General features: G+C 43.0%; 1 protein-coding gene across 2 annotated transcripts in view; it reads right to left on the bottom strand.

Moving 5' to 3' along the window:
- Nucleotides 1-17,246, bottom strand: part of UBR1 (ubiquitin protein ligase E3 component n-recognin 1) — a 99,688-nt gene that overhangs the window by 42,969 nt on the left and 39,473 nt on the right. For both annotated transcript variants that reach the window (XM_048484122.1, XM_048484123.1), the window contains exons 9-19: nucleotides 16,840-16,947; nucleotides 14,719-14,807; nucleotides 9,966-10,064; nucleotides 8,474-8,631; nucleotides 7,089-7,188; nucleotides 5,831-5,959; nucleotides 4,152-4,332; nucleotides 3,176-3,237; nucleotides 1,436-1,546; nucleotides 769-834; nucleotides 569-670 (exon numbers count right to left, since the gene is read on the bottom strand). In XM_048484122.1, the coding sequence (XP_048340079.1) occupies nucleotides 569-670; nucleotides 769-834; nucleotides 1,436-1,546; nucleotides 3,176-3,237; nucleotides 4,152-4,332; nucleotides 5,831-5,959; nucleotides 7,089-7,188; nucleotides 8,474-8,631; nucleotides 9,966-10,064; nucleotides 14,719-14,807; nucleotides 16,840-16,947 (1,205 nt within the window). The remainder of the gene's footprint in view (nucleotides 1-568; nucleotides 671-768; nucleotides 835-1,435; nucleotides 1,547-3,175; nucleotides 3,238-4,151; nucleotides 4,333-5,830; nucleotides 5,960-7,088; nucleotides 7,189-8,473; nucleotides 8,632-9,965; nucleotides 10,065-14,718; nucleotides 14,808-16,839; nucleotides 16,948-17,246) is intronic.

Below are 17,246 nucleotides of genomic sequence, written 5' to 3'. Positions count from 1 at the left end.
CTAACCTTATTATATTGTTTACTGTATTTTCCATCCTATTAACTGCATTGATTTACACTGTGCAATCCATCTTGAGTCTCAGTGAAAAAAGAAGACTATAAATAACATCAATAAATAATACATAATGAAATATCAAAGCACAATCTGTAGCTTCATGAGCAACCTTGAAAGAGCTACAGGTTTATTTGACCTCTCCTCCTGTTGTACATGTTGAGGTCAAGAGCTACTTCTGCAGCTACTCACAGTTTGCGATTATACTTGAACAGGCAGACAGTAGTCTGCTGAGAAAATTGAATGACTTAGCTCACTGGACAAAAGGGAAGAAAGAACTGAACAAGAAAGGTCTGAGTTACTTCAAACCTCATTCATGTAGAAACCTGTGGTTTAGTGTTTTCTCTCAACCAAACCTATAAGATTTATAACAATGTGACTTAAAAAGCCTAACACATTGATTCTTCAATAAAACACTGTTTATATTTAAGCAGAATACTATTATTCCATCAAAGCAGATATCATCACGATATTTGCACATGCTTGATCTGTGAAAATTAATAGAATAGGTTGGTACCTGGTCTTTTGTTGGCATGATGTTCTTAAAGGCATCAAGTAGTTCATACCGTTGGAGTACCAACAAGAGGAAGCTGTTTGGATCCATATAAACGGCACCAACCTAAAAGTTATACCCACATGAAATAGAATTAAAACATTGTGGAAGAAATAACAAGAACCATGCTACTATATGAGTAAAGAAGTTCAAAATAGTTTTACCTGAAGAAGAATTACATCCTTATCAAACATTTCTTCTCTGCATTTAACATCTTGATAATAAAACATCTGAAAAGGAAAAAAATATATTTAACAAGTTAATGAATCAAGTTTAATTTGCACCAGCACCATATATTTTAGGAATGTGGTCCAATACATTTAATTTCTACACACACATGTGCACAAAATGTTCAATAAAATGCATTTTTAGGAAATAAAAATTACTGACAAATCTTGCTGACATTTTCAGCTTTTAGAAATCTGGGTTATGTTTCAGTGGTTAATGTTATGCATGCATGGAGATGGAATCTAAATACTGAACTGGATTCAGCAATCCTAAACAATAAAGCTCTAATGAATTGAATGCCGTGATGACAAACCCTTGACCAATGAGGAAGCAGGGCTCATGAAATGAGTCCTGTTCCCTCATTCTTTGGAGTTTGTCACCCCGACATTGGATTTGCCGCTGCTCTGCAGGCTGCCAGAAGCCCTCCCACCTCCCCAAACAGCCAGGCTGGGTGGCGGAGCAAATGCTCTGCTGCCCGGCACCAGCCTCCTGCCCTCCCACCCCCAAGACCAAGCCCAGGCCCGCATGTATTGGCAACTTGATCTTAAAAGGAAATGCAACATCAAGTAAGAAAATGTATTTCTGGCACTATTTGATACAGACCTGGCTAATCAAAGATAATCCATTCCTTCTCCACATTTCTGCAGCAACCTGCGCAACCAATGCTAGGCAACGCAAAGGATATTCTACTAGAAGCTGCACTTGGAATTCTTCCTAAAAAATAGAAAATGTTGAGTGTGAAAAAAATTGACATTCTGAACACAATATTCAGCAAGTAAGCAGTAGGAAGTGTGCGGCTGTCGAGTGATTATAATATGGTTCCAAAGAGAAACTTGAGGAAGTACGCAACTGCAAACATAGGTCTCCCCATTCCCTTGATTTGAACCCTCTATGGAAGTTGGCCACCTTTCTGGAACCAGATCCAGGATGCACAGACAATCTTCCAGGAGTGCAGGCACTGCTACAGAGGCTGGAAGAGGGCAGAGATCCACTCTGGAACCTTTCACCAAGCAGAAGGTTTACGTATTGGTGACCGTATACTGTGTGTGCATCAAGGGCAGCCTCACCAAGTGTGTTGGCCAGATCATTAGTTGGAGAGAGGAGACCTCTTGGAGGAAGCACCATTGGCAGGACAAGAGGGACATGTTGCCTGTAGGTGAGGAAGAGGAAAGCAGATCTGCTGCTCCCCCACCTTCCTTCTGAGCAGGTGCACCCAAAACCACTCCTGGAATAGCCAAAGTGATTGAGGTCATTGCAGAGGAAGCTGATAACAAAGAATGTGAGACACATGAGAAAGGCTTCAGTAGATTAAATGATAAGGGACTACCTGCCCAAGCCCTAGGAATTACATGCCACTGAGCCATGGAGGTTTTGGGCCAAGAAAGATATGGACTGGCTGGATCTCTCTTGTGGCTCAGAGGTTCGTTTTGTGCTTCCCAACAAGAGTGCAGAATGAGCATGTTTTTTTCCCCAGACAAGTGACATTGTCAGTTCACACTGCTCAGGTCTGCTCCCCTGAAGGGTTGAGAAACAGTGTCTTTCTGAAGGTAAACTTGTTGCTCTTCAACTACCCAGCCCTGAACTCTGAGAGTAAGCAAAGTGAGCAGGTGCTTTTTCCTGCATCCTCTCCATCTGTGTCAGAGAGTCAAAGGAAAACACTCTTCCCAAAACTTAAAGCCAAGAAGAAAGATACACGAAAATAACCTGATTTGATTTGTGCTATATAAAATCAACATTCCAAGTATGGCCTGGGGTGGGGTGGGGTGGGGAGGGGAGGGGAGGGGAGGCTCAGCATGGCACAATTCTGTGTAGAAAATAATTAAGTACATTGGCAACAACATTTTTGGCATTTTCAGAGAAAAGTCCACAAATGTGATTGGAATAAGAGATGTTAGGACACTGGACAAGTATTTCAGTTACTCCTTGAGTTCCAGTGAGAAAGGAAGAATAGTTTAGATTTATATTCTCTTTCTCTTTTGCAGGATGGCTAGGGCACCTTATTCAGGGGCCTGTAGAATTGTGCCCTCTGATTCAATTGAAACTTGGGAGGTCATTAGTGGACTGGCAGAACTAGGATCCCTACAGTTTTGGTATACTTTGCTTGAAAAACACCCACTGAAGCCCCTTGGAAAGAATTCCTCGTCGGAAATAATAGACCCAAACTTCTTGTAATTTTGAAAAAAAAATATCAAACAAAATGAGGACCAAAATAATCCAGAATATTAGTACAGAAACTGTTCCCAAAACACAAAAATACCAACTGATTTTCAACTTCCCTAAACATACACATGCACACACTTTCGGGGGGGGGATGGGAGGGTGTGAAACAGCTGAAATACTTACAGAACATATAAATTCCTGTAATCTAGAGATTGTTCCAGTTTTGATCAATTGTATGTGGAGACCTAAGAGATACATCAAGAGATACATTTATATTTATCAAGAACTGAAGAGGTATTTTAAACTTGCTGACATAAAGCAACCTGTTAAAGTTTCTATTCCAACCCACTGCAATTTGTTAAACAAATTCAGACATGTAAATTAATACACCATATATGATAATGAACATGACACTAAGGAAGGAAAGATTAAGACTTCTGTTTGTGTCTAGAGTGGATTCATAGTTATTTTTCCATCAAAAGCACTAGAGGGTTTGAAGAGTGATATCATGCGATTCCGAAAGACATGTAGGCAGCGCATGTACTCAGTTGTCTTCCACCCCCTCTGCAAATGCACTCTCAGAAGTTTTACTTGTGTAGATATTACACTAGAGACTAAGTTTCATAACTGGCCAATTAAATCATTCAGAAAGATGCATGTTTGGCAGCACTCTGAAAATGGCATCTGAAGATATATTTCTTTGTTCAGGGTTGACAATACAGACATTCAGACATTCAATTTCTACTATTTTTAAATGAGAACACAACAGTCCATGCAAAATTTGCGCCATCAACAGATGTGAAATACCGACTACAAAAATCAGGAAGTCAAATTCATTCATAAATCAGTTTCCTGAAACTCAACTAAATCATATTGATTCACACAACTGCCGTGTTTCTTAATATGAATATTTTACGGGTGAGTTAAAGTATGTCCAGTAACAGTGGTATATAAATACACATAAATACACACAATCAGAAGCCTTTATTGGCATTCTAAAGGAGGATAAAATAATTTTATTAATTAGGCATATAAGTAAACAGACTTGGGGCAAGTGAAGTATGTCTTACCACCCAATCAGTGCAGATCCTTTTATTCTCTCAACTTAAAAGTGAAAATAATTTTCTTGAATAGAAACTGCTAGCAACAAGACACTTACCAGCAAGCATTCTGGACAAAGGCAGATGAATGCTGACAGGATCTGTAGAGACTTTGAAATGTCTACTTTCCAGAGTATGGCCACATAAATGAATTACCATCTTCTCCCTTGAACAGCTATTTCCACTACATCTCACTACTGCTGCATGGCATTCCTTGTAAGCTGTCACCAACAACTTTTCCTAAAATGCACAATATTTGTACAATTGTGTTACCATTGAAATATACAGTCTTTTCTCCTGCAACATAAACGGTAAAGGAAGTTCCTTTTTAAGCCTCTACAAAGTAATGGGGCTCAAAATGGGGCTGCAGGCAAATTTTTCAATATGACGCACACTATTCCTCTCAATTTAGAAGAAAACAGTTTAATATAATTAATCTTCCTGATAATGTAAATCTCTAAGGCCCACTCCACATAGGACAAAAACAGCACCCAGAACGATAAAAACACAATTCCAGGGTGCTGTTCACATTGCTGCTGCCTCTGCATCGAGGCAGGACTGTGCTTTTTCCCAGACACCAGCGGGGTAACACTGTTTTCCCAGTGTTTTCCAGCCGGCACTGTGCAAACCGCACTGGGTTGGAGGCGCCGCTTTCCCCACACTTACCTTCTCTTCCTGTGGAGCTCCACAGAGACCAGGAGATATGCCTACGCTGCCCTTCAACCCCTGGAGGTCGGAGGGCAGCATGGGCGTGTTTCCTTGTCTCCGTGGAGCGCCACAGGGAGAGAAGGTAAGCATGGGGAAACAAAACACAGGTGCCTCTTTGCTGAGGTGCCTCTGCGGGCCGCAGTCGCTCTGGGGCCACTCGCACCTCAGCGTGTGAACAGACCCAGGGCCACACTGGCATCACATATGCCGATGTGCAGTCGCTGCAGGGGCCCATGCAGAACAGGCCTAAGAGATTCAGAAATAAGTTATTCTATAGGAATATGAATCTCTTTAGCAGCACCCTTCCCCTTTTCCTGACTATGAGAAAAATGTCCAGATCCCATTTTCATGAATATCAATGTCAAATAAATAAATACATGTAAATCCCTCTATACTTACCTACCTCTACTAAGTTGATTTTCAGACACTGTTCTGGCAAGTTTCCTGTTACTAAAACTTGGTTACTTTACTGTATGCTTTTAATTCTGAAGTTTCATGAAAGATACACAACTCCTGAACTTGCCAAACTAATTTTGTGGTGGTGGTGTGAGAAATTTTAGCTTCATAAAGAGGATTACAAAGCTTTGAAGAAACATTGTAAAAGAAAAAAACAGGGATCCAGAGAAAGTATGTACCAACAGAATTATTTCCATATAATTAGCTCTGCTTTGACACACTTTCAAATTTCCAGCCAAGTCAAGAATCTATACTTTGAAAAGAAATGGTTACTATTAATTATTACTCAAACTTATTAACACCACCATTCGAGTGGGAATTTATTTATTTTTTTATTTGGCTAAATGCAAAGTCATCCACAAACTTTTCAAATTAATAAATCTACAATAACAGGATTTGCCACATTACTGTTGAGGGACCAGAGGGCAACAAACACTGATGAGTTATTATTTAGCAATCAGGCCTACCATGGTCTGGGGAAGGACACGGCTCACAAAGAGCCTCTGAAAATTTTAGATCATGAATAGCTGACTTCTGTATTATATAATAGTACAATTTTGTTCAAAAAACTTACATCACAAGCACACCATTCCTGAAACATCAAGAGAACATTCTTCAATTGTATCTGAATAGCAATGGCTGCTTCCCAGTCAGGATCCACTTCAATGTGTTGACCGATTTGCCTTTTTACTTCTTCCATTCCCTGTAATTACATTCCCCACATAAAATAGTATTGAAGTATTTTAACCAGGCATAGTCTACACAACTGATTTCAGACTTATTCAGAGATTAAGGTTACACTCCTAGACTAATTCACATGGAAGTTAGCTGAAACTGAATTAAGGAAAATTATAATCTCAGTCATTTTACTCCAATTTGTCGCATAAGGAACATATGAAGTGCTGGATTAGACCAGTGGTGAAAGGAAGCACGGGGGGGGGGGGGGGGTGTACGGTAAGTGGCTGCTGACCTTGTGGCAGGCCCTGCCTCTGGGGTAAGCTCCATGCTGGCACCAGTGGGAGACACCACAAAAGTGAGGGGGCCAGTAGTGTTGCTGTGGTACCCCTGGGACATGCTCATGGCACCCCAGGGTACCACAGAACGCTGGTTGAGAATCGCTGCTCTAGAGGGACAACAGCAGGGAACAGAAGCCAAGGCCTTCCCCTGATTTTGCCTCCTGCCACTGGTACTCAGAATTTTACTGCCTCTGAATATGGAGGCACTATTTAGTCCCTATGGCTAGCAACCACTGATAGAACTGGTGTAATCCTTTTTCAAACCTGCCTATGTCTGTGGCCACCACTACATCCTCTGGCAGAAAATTCCACATTTTAATCACTTGTGTAAAGTAATCTTTCCTTTCTTTCACCCTGAATCTACTGCCCACCAACTTTATTTGATGCCCTTGATTTCTAGTATTTTGGGAGACAGAGAAAAAGGTTCTCAGTCCACTCTCTCTACCCCATGCATAATTTTATAAATCACTTGCCGAGTTGTCTCCTTTCTAAACCAAAACATCCCTGACTCTTTAGACTTTTATCACAGGAAAGGTGTGTTCCAGCCAAGGACGTAGGTAATGGGGGGGGGAGGTCCTCGGGTTCAGTCCCCCCATTACATGTCTGAAGCTCCACCCCCCCATTTGTGGGTTTTTGTATTTTTAAAGATTCCTTTAAAAGCCATTTAAGAATCTTTTCGATTTCATAATTTGAAGCACTACTACATTATAGTACTCTAGTGTAATTACTCTAGTCATTATCCCATCAATACTGCTTTGAGCGTAATACAATTAAACTCATCAAAGGAAAATCAGATATGTCACTAATACACAGTACCTGCATGCAAGAGAGAACCTTCAGGAAAGACCGGAACCCTTCCAAAAACTGTTCCCGCAGTTTTTCTGTCCACACTATAGGCTTACTGATCAAAATGTATCTGTCAATTTAAAAAAAGTTCCTTATATAATTTCATAAATTGAGAAGTTTCCTGTCTTCGTTTAAAAAGCTGGCTTTAAGCAAAGGATGTAGAATTAGAATTATACAGGGCTGGACAGGATTCTGAACATATGCACAAGAAAAGCCCAGTGATTTTGATGGCTGCTTTGTTGATGTTGCCTGGTTGAAGTGTGGAAGGGTAGGCCACCACTGACCATTGATATCCACTGCCACCGTTTTGTCAGAACAAGTATTTACAGTTTAGGGAGACAAAATATAATGTGAAAATGTAAATGTCAATATCCCAGAAAGTGCGTACTTTCTAGAATCTAATTAGCAACTATCTCCTGGAGACAGCAAAGCACTGTGAAATGAAGGAAGCCCCATGTTGGTTTATCTAAGTGAAGGCCAGCAGTAGGGCTGTGGTTTCAACATGCTCAAGTGTGACTTGGGGTGAGAGGGGAGGGGGCTGATCTAACATCCAGATTCTCCTCTTCTTGTTCCCAGATGGAGGGGGCCAGTCTTATTCTACAACTCAAAGAAGCTGGGAGAGAGGTTCTAGATCAGTCTGGTCCTCCTCATCCCATTGGGATGCTCCTTGTCCCCCTCCGCATTTTAGCAGCCTTAGCCCTGGAGGGAAAAACAGCCCTGACATCTTCCTCATCAGCTTCTAGTTGCAAGGGTCCAAATAGCTCCTCACATCTGTTACACGCCCCACTCTCTGCTGTCCTGTCTAGTGAGGCAGTCTTACCTCACAAGACCTTCTATTTTCAGCTGGGGAGAGGCCTCTGCAATGGCCCCTTGTAGGTTGGAATTGCTTCACTGTATGGTTGAACCAGGCACTATTGTCCCTGCCAGTCAGCTGGGCAGTGGATCCAGCAGTTCCAGCCCATTCTGGTGTAAGCTTTGCTGGCACAGTATGATCTGCCAGCTTGGTGGCAACGGGTGACATTACAAACAGTTGTTCAGACAGATAGTAATTCTTTTCTCCATTTCTACTGGATTGCTTTGATACATAGTCCATGACCAATAAAAACTGCTGACCATGGTTCTAAAGCAGCAAAAACTGTTTTGTTTCTGAGAAGAGCAGGGTTATGTGGACTGTCTGGTCAACAACACACTGTATAGGAGAATCTGTCTAATAGTGGGTAATATGTACACAATCAAAATACATTTTGCAACACATCATACAGACATTTCCCAGCCTAATAGGCAAACATGCAGATGAGAAAAATGATCTCCTGTGAATGAAGCACAAACTGTTCTCAATAAGAGGAAATGCTTACTTGAGATCACTTATGATTGCATAAACTCTGGTTAGTTTCTCTTGGCTGTAATCCTGGAAATTGAACTTGCCATTTTTGTCCAGATATTCTGGCAGCTCTTCAAGTAGTGTCTCTGTGATGACCGTGATTACATTTTGTTCTTCGATGAGATGGCGTGCCTAAGGAGGAAAATGTATTTGAATAGAAATGTTCTTCACAAACAGGATAAAAGACGACAACCATTAGTGTTTTTATGGTAATGATTACATAAATGATAGTTGGGTTACTTAGTGATTATCATGCTTTCACTAATGGAAAAATATCATTGCATTTAGTTTCATTTTCCTTCCATGCTTGGATGGGGGGGGGGGCTCTTTCAGACCCAAATAATTTGGATTGGATCCCATTCAAAATTTCCACTGCTAAAAGGGATCTCTACCAGCAGAGTGGCACGCTCTCCCTCCCTCTGCTTTGCTAAGTTTGCTATGACCAAGTCAAAGGGGGAATAGGAAAGGGTGATGTACAAATCACCTTAATTCAGGGGTAGGGAACCTTTAACACTCAAAGAGCCATTTGGACCCGTTTTCCACGGGAAAAGAAAACACTTGGAGCCGCAAATAATTTTTGACATTTAAAATAAAGATAACACTATATATATTGGGGTTTTTTTACATTTTACTCCGCTCATTCTGAGAAGCACATGGATGCGTCCACCCTGCTGCCTGCAGGGCGGGCAAGGATGGGGCCAGCGGCTCGACCTCGCCGGCCACTGGGAAAGCGCTTGCCCCGCTCCAACGGGGCGGGCGAGAGGGGAAGCCCGCGGCGCACCCAGCAGCGGGCCATTGGTGTGCCCGCCCTGCTGCCTGCAGGGTGGGCAAGGATGAAACCGGTGGCTTCGGCCTGCGCATCAGCCGCCCGGGGAAAAGTGCCCACCCACTGCCTCCAATGGGGCGGGTGAGGGGAAGCTCAGCGGCGCAGCCCAGCTGGCCCGGTAACACGCAGGAAGTTGGTGCACCTGCCCTGCTGCCTGCAGGGCGGGCAAGGATGGGGCCGGCGGCTTGGCTCGTGGAGCCGCAGTGCAAGGGCAGAAGAGCCGCATGCGGCTCTCGAGCCGCAGGTTCCCTACCCCTGCCTTAATTGGATCACATCAGCTTCTCTACTTTCAAAGAGAATAAACTTACGTGACTATAACTGTTTATACTCAGACTTGTAATTTGTTAGTTGTCTGATCAATAGCAACTGGCAAGCATTGCCTATGGCAAACGAACTGAAGCATAAAAGTTTGCTTTGCTTCCTTTTATAGCAGAAATGACTAACATAGGCCAGGAATCACCTTGCAATTTTACTTGCTTGGCTTCCACTGAACTCCAACATACCAAATCAAATAGGAATACAAACAGAAATTGTATCAATCCAAATGTAATCAACTCCTTGCTTTAGGGGGTTACTCATGTTCAAAATATTAATGTAACAAAAGCATAAAATGTACACTTGGATAATTAGCTGTACACACCAATGTAGGAACCGTGAAAATCTGAACCGAAAATGCCGTCACAGAGATCTGCTTCTCATGGTCATCACTGATGTAGTCTCTCTGTAGTGTTTTGTAATGCTGGAAAGACAAGGAGAAATCTGTGACTGATTGTTCTCATGGCAGTGTGATGTTACTACTGTTTGAGTGTTGGACTAGGATCTAAGGCATAGGTGTCAAACTCGCGGCCCTCCTGATGTTATAAACTACAGTTCCCATCATCCCCTGCCATCATATATATATGATGGATGGCGTACTCTACAAAAGCAATTGTTGATGAGGATTTGCAATTAAGAATTTGGTATGGGAGCAAACTGCAAGGATGCCAGGTTTGCAGACAACACCAAATTATTAATGAGACTGAGAAACAAAGCAGACTGTGTAAAGCTCTAATAAGATCTCTCCAAACTGAATTAGGAGACAACAGAGTATCATATCAGGTTCAATGTGATGGTCATTGGGGCAAAAATCCAAACTTTAGATACCTGCTGCCTGGAATCTGGCTGAACTTTCAGTGACTAAGCAAGACAGATATCACAGGATGGTGGTTATCAGCTCACTAAAAATGCCAATAGGCAGCAACAACAAAAAATGTCAAATTTAAACTCAGGGATTTTTAGGAAATGGAATAAGGGAATGGAACTGCAGCTGAAATAATGTTGTTCTAGTCACCAAATCTACAAAAACTGATAGTGGAACACTGGCAAAAATATCACCAACAGTGAATTTAAGATTTCAGTTTAAAGAGAAAAAAGGAGAAGTATGACAGGGCAGAAAACATAAGGTGTTTCACTGAACTTCTAATGTACAGTAATGGGACATCTAAGATTTAATTTAAAAAGTCCATATTACTTAACAGTCAAACAAAAATAACAATACAATCTCGTCAAGTTGAAAGCAGCAACCATTTTAATACAAAAAGCTATATTTTTATGTTTATATAAACAGAATAAATAAAAATATCAGTATAATCAAGTCCAAGAAGCAACACAGCACTGCCCATATGTAAAAGTTATAAAAGGATGCTGGAACACAATTGCAGAGTCAGTTTTCAGTTATGTAACAGTCCAAAGAAAGTGCATAATTTTATAAAGTTTCAGATGAATGGGTTAACCAATTCCAATGCATCGCCATTCCAGCTCTGGCTACAACTAAGAAATTGAATTAAAGAATATTAATTCTAATGCTGTAGAACTTGTTGTTTTCACATGTTTTCCCTCTATCTTTTTCTAAAAAAAGGTTTCAGTGCTGTCAAATTACTGCATATTGTGCCAAGTTTAATAACTGTAAGAGGAAAATTTAGTTTCAATCCTCTCAAATATCTCATCTTGGGAAAGTACAAAATTACAGTTATTATAAAATACTGGATTCATAATAAACTAGCAGCAAAGCCCATTGCTGGGGAGATGCAATGGGTCCTAGCAAAGGGTGGAGGAGGATGCATCTCTCCCTGCAATGGGCTTTACTGAGGCTGTAGCACCCCCACGCCACCTACTTGATACTTGGTCTGTGGCTTGGGGGTGGGAGAGGTTGGACAGGTGTGGTTTGGGGTAGGTGGGAAGGGAGGATAGCTTGGGGTGGAGAGGAATATCTTGGGTGGGGGAGGGTGGCAAGGTGAGGCTTGGGGTAGGAGAGGATGAAACAGTGTGGCTTGGGGTGGGGGGAGGGTTGAAAGGTGTGGTTTGGGATGGAAGGAGGATTGAAAGGTGTGGTTTGGGCTGTGAGTAGGGTGAAAATGTGATGCTTGGGGTGGGGGGAGGGTTGGAAGGTATAGCTTGGGGTGGGGGGAGAGTCGGAAGGTGAGGCTTGCGAGGGGGAAAAGTGAGTGTTGGGTGGAAATGTGAGACTTGGGGTGAGCGGAGGGTGGAATGAGGATGCTTGAGGTGGGGGAGAAGCAGGAAGGCTTCTGTGGCCCAAGGAACAGCTATTCCATGGGCCTGGGCTGGTTGTTGAGGGTGGAAGATAGGAGAGCTTCTGCAGACCCACAGAACAGCTATTCCACAAGCCCACGCAGGCTGTTGGGGATAGGGGGTAGGGCTTTTGGGGGCCCACAGAGCAGTGGCGCCAAGAAGCTGCTGTTCTGAAGAGGGGATGGAATGTTGCCCACCAATGTGGGGGGCAGGTCTCACTTTGTAAGTTCTGCTCTGCAGTGGCGTACTGCTAATTGGGACATTGGGTATCCCATGTCCCTGGGAGCATGCCACTTCATCACATGCCACTTCACCCCGGGAGCCCCCACGTGACAAAACGGTGTGCGCTGTAGCCGCTTGCCACCAAGCCCCGCCTCCCTCTTGGCCTCCCTAGGGGGCAGAGGGTGGCCTGCAGGGAGGCAGGGCTCGGCAGCGGGCTAATGCAGCACCTGTCTGGGCCATCCACCATGGCGCCCCACCCTTCTTGGAGGCCAGCTTCTGCTCTCCCCAGGTCCTGGGGAGGGCAGAAGCCGGCCTGCAGGGAGGTCGGGAGGCCGGGGCGCTGCAGTGGGTTCAGGAGCCCAGGAACTGGCTTGCTGCTGTGTTACCCGTATGGGCCACCGCTGAACCCCGCCCTCCCCAGTCTCCCTGCTGACTCCTATAAGGGCACAGGGAGCCAGTCCGGGGGGGGGGGGGGCACAAGGAGGCAATCATGCAGCCAGGGGCCGTTTAGGCCCGGTACGCCACTGGTGGAGGGTTCATTATTGAAACATTTCATTCCCTTAGCCATTTATTGTTCAGGATAGTAATAATACTTATACACTACAATTTTACTTGAGCTGTTCTAATAAATCACCATACTCACTATGGACCATATGTACAAAATGGGAAAGTGATCTCTTTCCACTCAGAGGACTGGATCAAGTGCAAGATTTCTGCTTCTATCAGACCTCCTGCACTACTGGAATTGCAAGAAAAAGACCAAGGCAACCACTTACTTAAATTTACTGTATTCCCACTTGCACAAGATTTTATGCAACCAATTTCTGGGCACTGTATATCTAGGAAGGAAAGTGCTAGGTGTCACACAAGATCTTGTGCAAGCAGAAGTGTGCTACGTCCTTTTATTTATTTACATTTATAATCCATTTTTCTCACTGATACTTAAGGTGGATTACACAATGTAAATTAAGGCACTCTAAAAATGATATACCTAATAAGTAAATTAATAGAACCAGGAATTGCAGAAGTTTATAATGGAGCTGTTCTCTGAACAATGCATAAGCATTAAACATTATTACATTTCTGCATGCACATTGCTGGATCCATGCCACTGAATTTTTCTTATTTCCTGAGACTGCAAGATGACCTGTAAATGCCGGATTATGTGATTTCTCTCACAACTTTAACTACAGTTTCTTAAGGGGTGATTTCATAAGTGATTAAAATACATTTTGAAATATTCAACAGTCAGTATCAAATGCTTATTTTCTACAAAGGAGGACAACATTTACCAATTCTCCCTCCCTACAGCAGTCACTGTTTTGCCTGACACTGTTCCAAGGTGTCCCTTTAATCTTCCGGGCAATATTTTGTTAGGCTGAAGTGGAAGGGAAGGAAGGTCCATTACACGAACACTGGTTGGAAATAACCCACCTATATATATAAAAATGGGACCATGTGTTTGTCGCTTTGAGAATAACCCTGCACCTGCTGGCCCAAGCGCTCTGAAAATTTCACAGACACATACTCATTCCCTCGACTGTGTTCTTACGTACCTCCCACTGTCAGACAACACACCTGAGACAGGTAAAATATCTTTTTCCTGGCGCACCAGGTCATGAAGCTGCCTGTGTGTAACTGTCACCCTTAGAATGTTCGTGCCCTTAGAACGTTCGCTCAGATGGCCAGATATGAGCAGTGAAAACAGTACATAGGCAATAATTCGAGCGGACGTGAAACACATACACACGTTGCCATGTGAGACGTCAGGTGGGGTTCCTCCCTCACATGCAGGTACCTTTCACTCTCTGTGCCTCACCCACTACTACCACACAACACACCTACTCTCATACACATTCAGCAGAGGGAGAGGGAAGGGACGGAAGGGGAGGCATGCAAGGGAAGAGAAGTGAGGGAGGGGACAGACAGTGAGGGGTGGCATGCAAGGGAGGGGAGGGAGGGGGCCCAGCATCTGGATATGACCCACCCACTCTAGCAGAGGGAGACGGAAGGGAGGGAGGGGTGGCATGCAAGGGAAGAGAGGGTGGGAGAGGGAAGGGACGAAGGGGGAGGCATGCAAGGGAACAGAAGTTAGGGAGGGGAGAGAGTGAGGGGTGGCATGCAAGGGAAGGGAGGGAGAGGGCACAGCATCTAGATATGACCCACCCATTCTAGTAAAGGGAAAGGGGAGGGAGATAGGGGGAGGGGTGCCATGCAAGGGAAGAGAAGTGAGGGAGGATGCGGTCACACACATCAATGTCATTGCACAGTATCAGCCTGCGCGTTTCCATGAGCACCTACTGCTGGCCTCTGCAATTTATTTGCTGCTACTGTTCCTTTCCCATTTCACCACAATAAGCCACAGCAACGCGTGGCCGGGCCCAGCTAGTTTTATATTAAATTATTTGGATAAACAGCATTACACCCACAGTGAACAAAAGAATGTTAAATAGTATGACAAGAAAACTTATTTGAATTAAAGCAATTTTCATCACTCCCAGAAAAATTAATGGCTGAGGGCATTTTATTCATTTATCACAGCTGTAAAAGCTTCAAAAGAAGATTTTACTGCTGTAGGATGAAAGCCATAAGACACTAATTACCTTAACAAATTCCATGGCAAAAAGTTTTTTGTACTCTATTTCCATGAAAAAACTGCTGAAGATCAATTCATGTAACACCTTTCTTGCTCCTGGAAAGAAAAATCAATAGTCAGTGACTTTTCCATAAACAGTCTTTTATTTTGACAGAATCAAAAGTCAAGAGGAAAAAGCAAAATGAACATAGCATGAGAGTCCAATTGAACAATGGACCTTCTACAAAATGCAACAGTGAAAGCAAAAAGTATTTGAAAGGAAATATGGAAGCTGTTACATATGATTATAGCTAAATCATTTTTTAAGTATCTATCATTTACCTTAGCATGCATGACAATCAGAGCATGCTTAGTGCCAATTCTATTGTGTATATTTGGAAAAATAATGGCGTATGTGGTAAAAGGAAAATGGGGACAAACTAAAGCAGTGGAAGACTCCAGTATCTCTTGCAAGTGAATACAACCACCCAAGATTCCCCTATTCCTTTTGTTTTTGTGGTCTTAGCTATATACCTCACCACTTACCACTTTCTCTCTGACCTACAGTGCAATTCTGCCATTAAGAATACTCAGCAATGTTTCACTAGTTTAGTTACAGATGTTGGAACTCATATGCTAATATAGATTACCACCACTGTGCAGAGTAACTACATGGATCAGAACTGATTGGAGATGTAATGTGGCAGGAGAATGATTGTTCCACCTATTCAGCTTTCTGAAGTCACTGCAAAGATTTGCATTAATTATCAATGAAATGTGATATTTACTTTGCAACAATAATAACACAGTAATTCCTTTTAATATCAACTACAAAGTGTAGCTATAAATTGACTATCACACAGCCACTTATAAGATGTGTGAAGAAATGGCTTCCCCCATCCTTCAGGTTTGAAGGAAACATTTTAACCATTTTTTTCCTCTGGACAGGAGACTTCCAACCCTGTCCAGGCAGGGGCGTAGCAGTATAAAACGGTGCTTGGGGCAAAATGGCGCCCAGGCGCCTCCTCCACCCCGGCCTCCCACACAGATGCACATCAAAGGAAACTGGGTGGGGCCGATTTTCCCGCCCCCCAGGCATGCGTCTGGTGCAAAGTGTACACCTCGCCCCCTTGTAGCTATGCCACTGTGTCCAGGCACCTTTTAGAAATGCTAAGGTAGTGAGGGTCAGTGGGATGGGTTAAGCCCTCGCCCTGTCCTTCTCCATGTAGGTATTACAGATGTGGAGGTAATTTTTTTAAAAAAGACGGAAGGGCCTCAGGAAGAGAATACCTAGATCCAGCAGGAAAAATTACCTTGACCCAGAATGACCAGGTCAAAGGGGTGAGGACTGGGAACTGATAAAACTCTTGGGAGCAGAGAGAAAGCTTTCTTCTGGCTGGGATCACTGAAGGGGACAGAATTCTGCTGGAGTCTGGAAGGGGCAGCCATTTTGACCATGTGCTTGACCAAGAAGCTGAATAAAATCTTCCAGGTAATGGGGACTCTGTAGGCAGCTGAAACATGTCAAGCTTAAGAGCCTGCCCTATTTTAACAACTGATAGATACATTTAGAGAGTGGGACAGAGGAATTGTGTTTATTCCTCATTTCTTTTTAATCCCTTGCTCAATCTGGTGCTGTGCTAAAATATGCTTGTAAATATTTTCTTTTTAAAAAAAACACTTTTTAACATTGGATGCTGGTAGCAGTTCTCTGTACCACATTGACCTCCATCGTCTTGGACATGCTATTTTAAAAGATAGGCACCAGAAGCGGGGAAAGCTGCCAGTTGGCAAGCAGCTATCCTTCCAGGGGCACACCAAGCCATAAACCATCTCTATGGTACCCTGGAGTGGGGAATCAGGAGACACAGAGGCAAGGCTTCAGAATTGGAAAGGAAGGTGGGGGCCCTGACCATCCTTAGTGTGAAATTCCTATAAAAGTCAGGTGGTGGCAGCCATTACCCGAGAGAGAGGGGGGGGAGGGAGGGAGGGAGGGGGAGGGAGCGGAAGAGACTCTTCCAGAAATTGGGAATCCCTGGGAGGGGGCTGAGTAGAATAGGGCCTGTAGGTTAAAGAAGGTCTATTCCACCACAAGATGACTTCCATTCTATACTGTACAGAATCTTGTTATAATATCAGTCCAGCTTACCTTTATACAGTTTTGCATCCCAAAGCATCAGTGTGCTTATACAACAAGGTTTCTTTGAATTAATGTCTTCTTTTAGACATGTTTGGCAGAATATCTGACGAAAGTCACCTAAGTCAGATGAACAGTATTTGAACTGAATAGTTAGTACGATAATTACGACCCATATACAACTATCTATCCTTTTGGCAAAAAGATATAAGACAATAAAGCTTCAGGTGTAATATATATTACTGTTTTGAAAGGAAGTGGTTTTTTTCCAGTCAAAACAAATCCTCGCCTCATGAACACTTCTCCATCAGTCTTTGCAATGAAATCAATGATAGCAGACATTTTCCTTGCAATAAATGTTTGAAGATCCTTCCCAAAAAAACAGCATCAAGACAAACAAATCAAGCTAAGATTTAAGA

This window comes from Sphaerodactylus townsendi, linkage group LG02 (assembly GCF_021028975.2).
Source record: "Sphaerodactylus townsendi isolate TG3544 linkage group LG02, MPM_Stown_v2.3, whole genome shotgun sequence".
NCBI classification, from domain to species: domain Eukaryota; kingdom Metazoa; phylum Chordata; class Lepidosauria; order Squamata; family Sphaerodactylidae; genus Sphaerodactylus; species Sphaerodactylus townsendi.
This window is presented reverse-complemented; position numbering and strand designations above follow the sequence as displayed.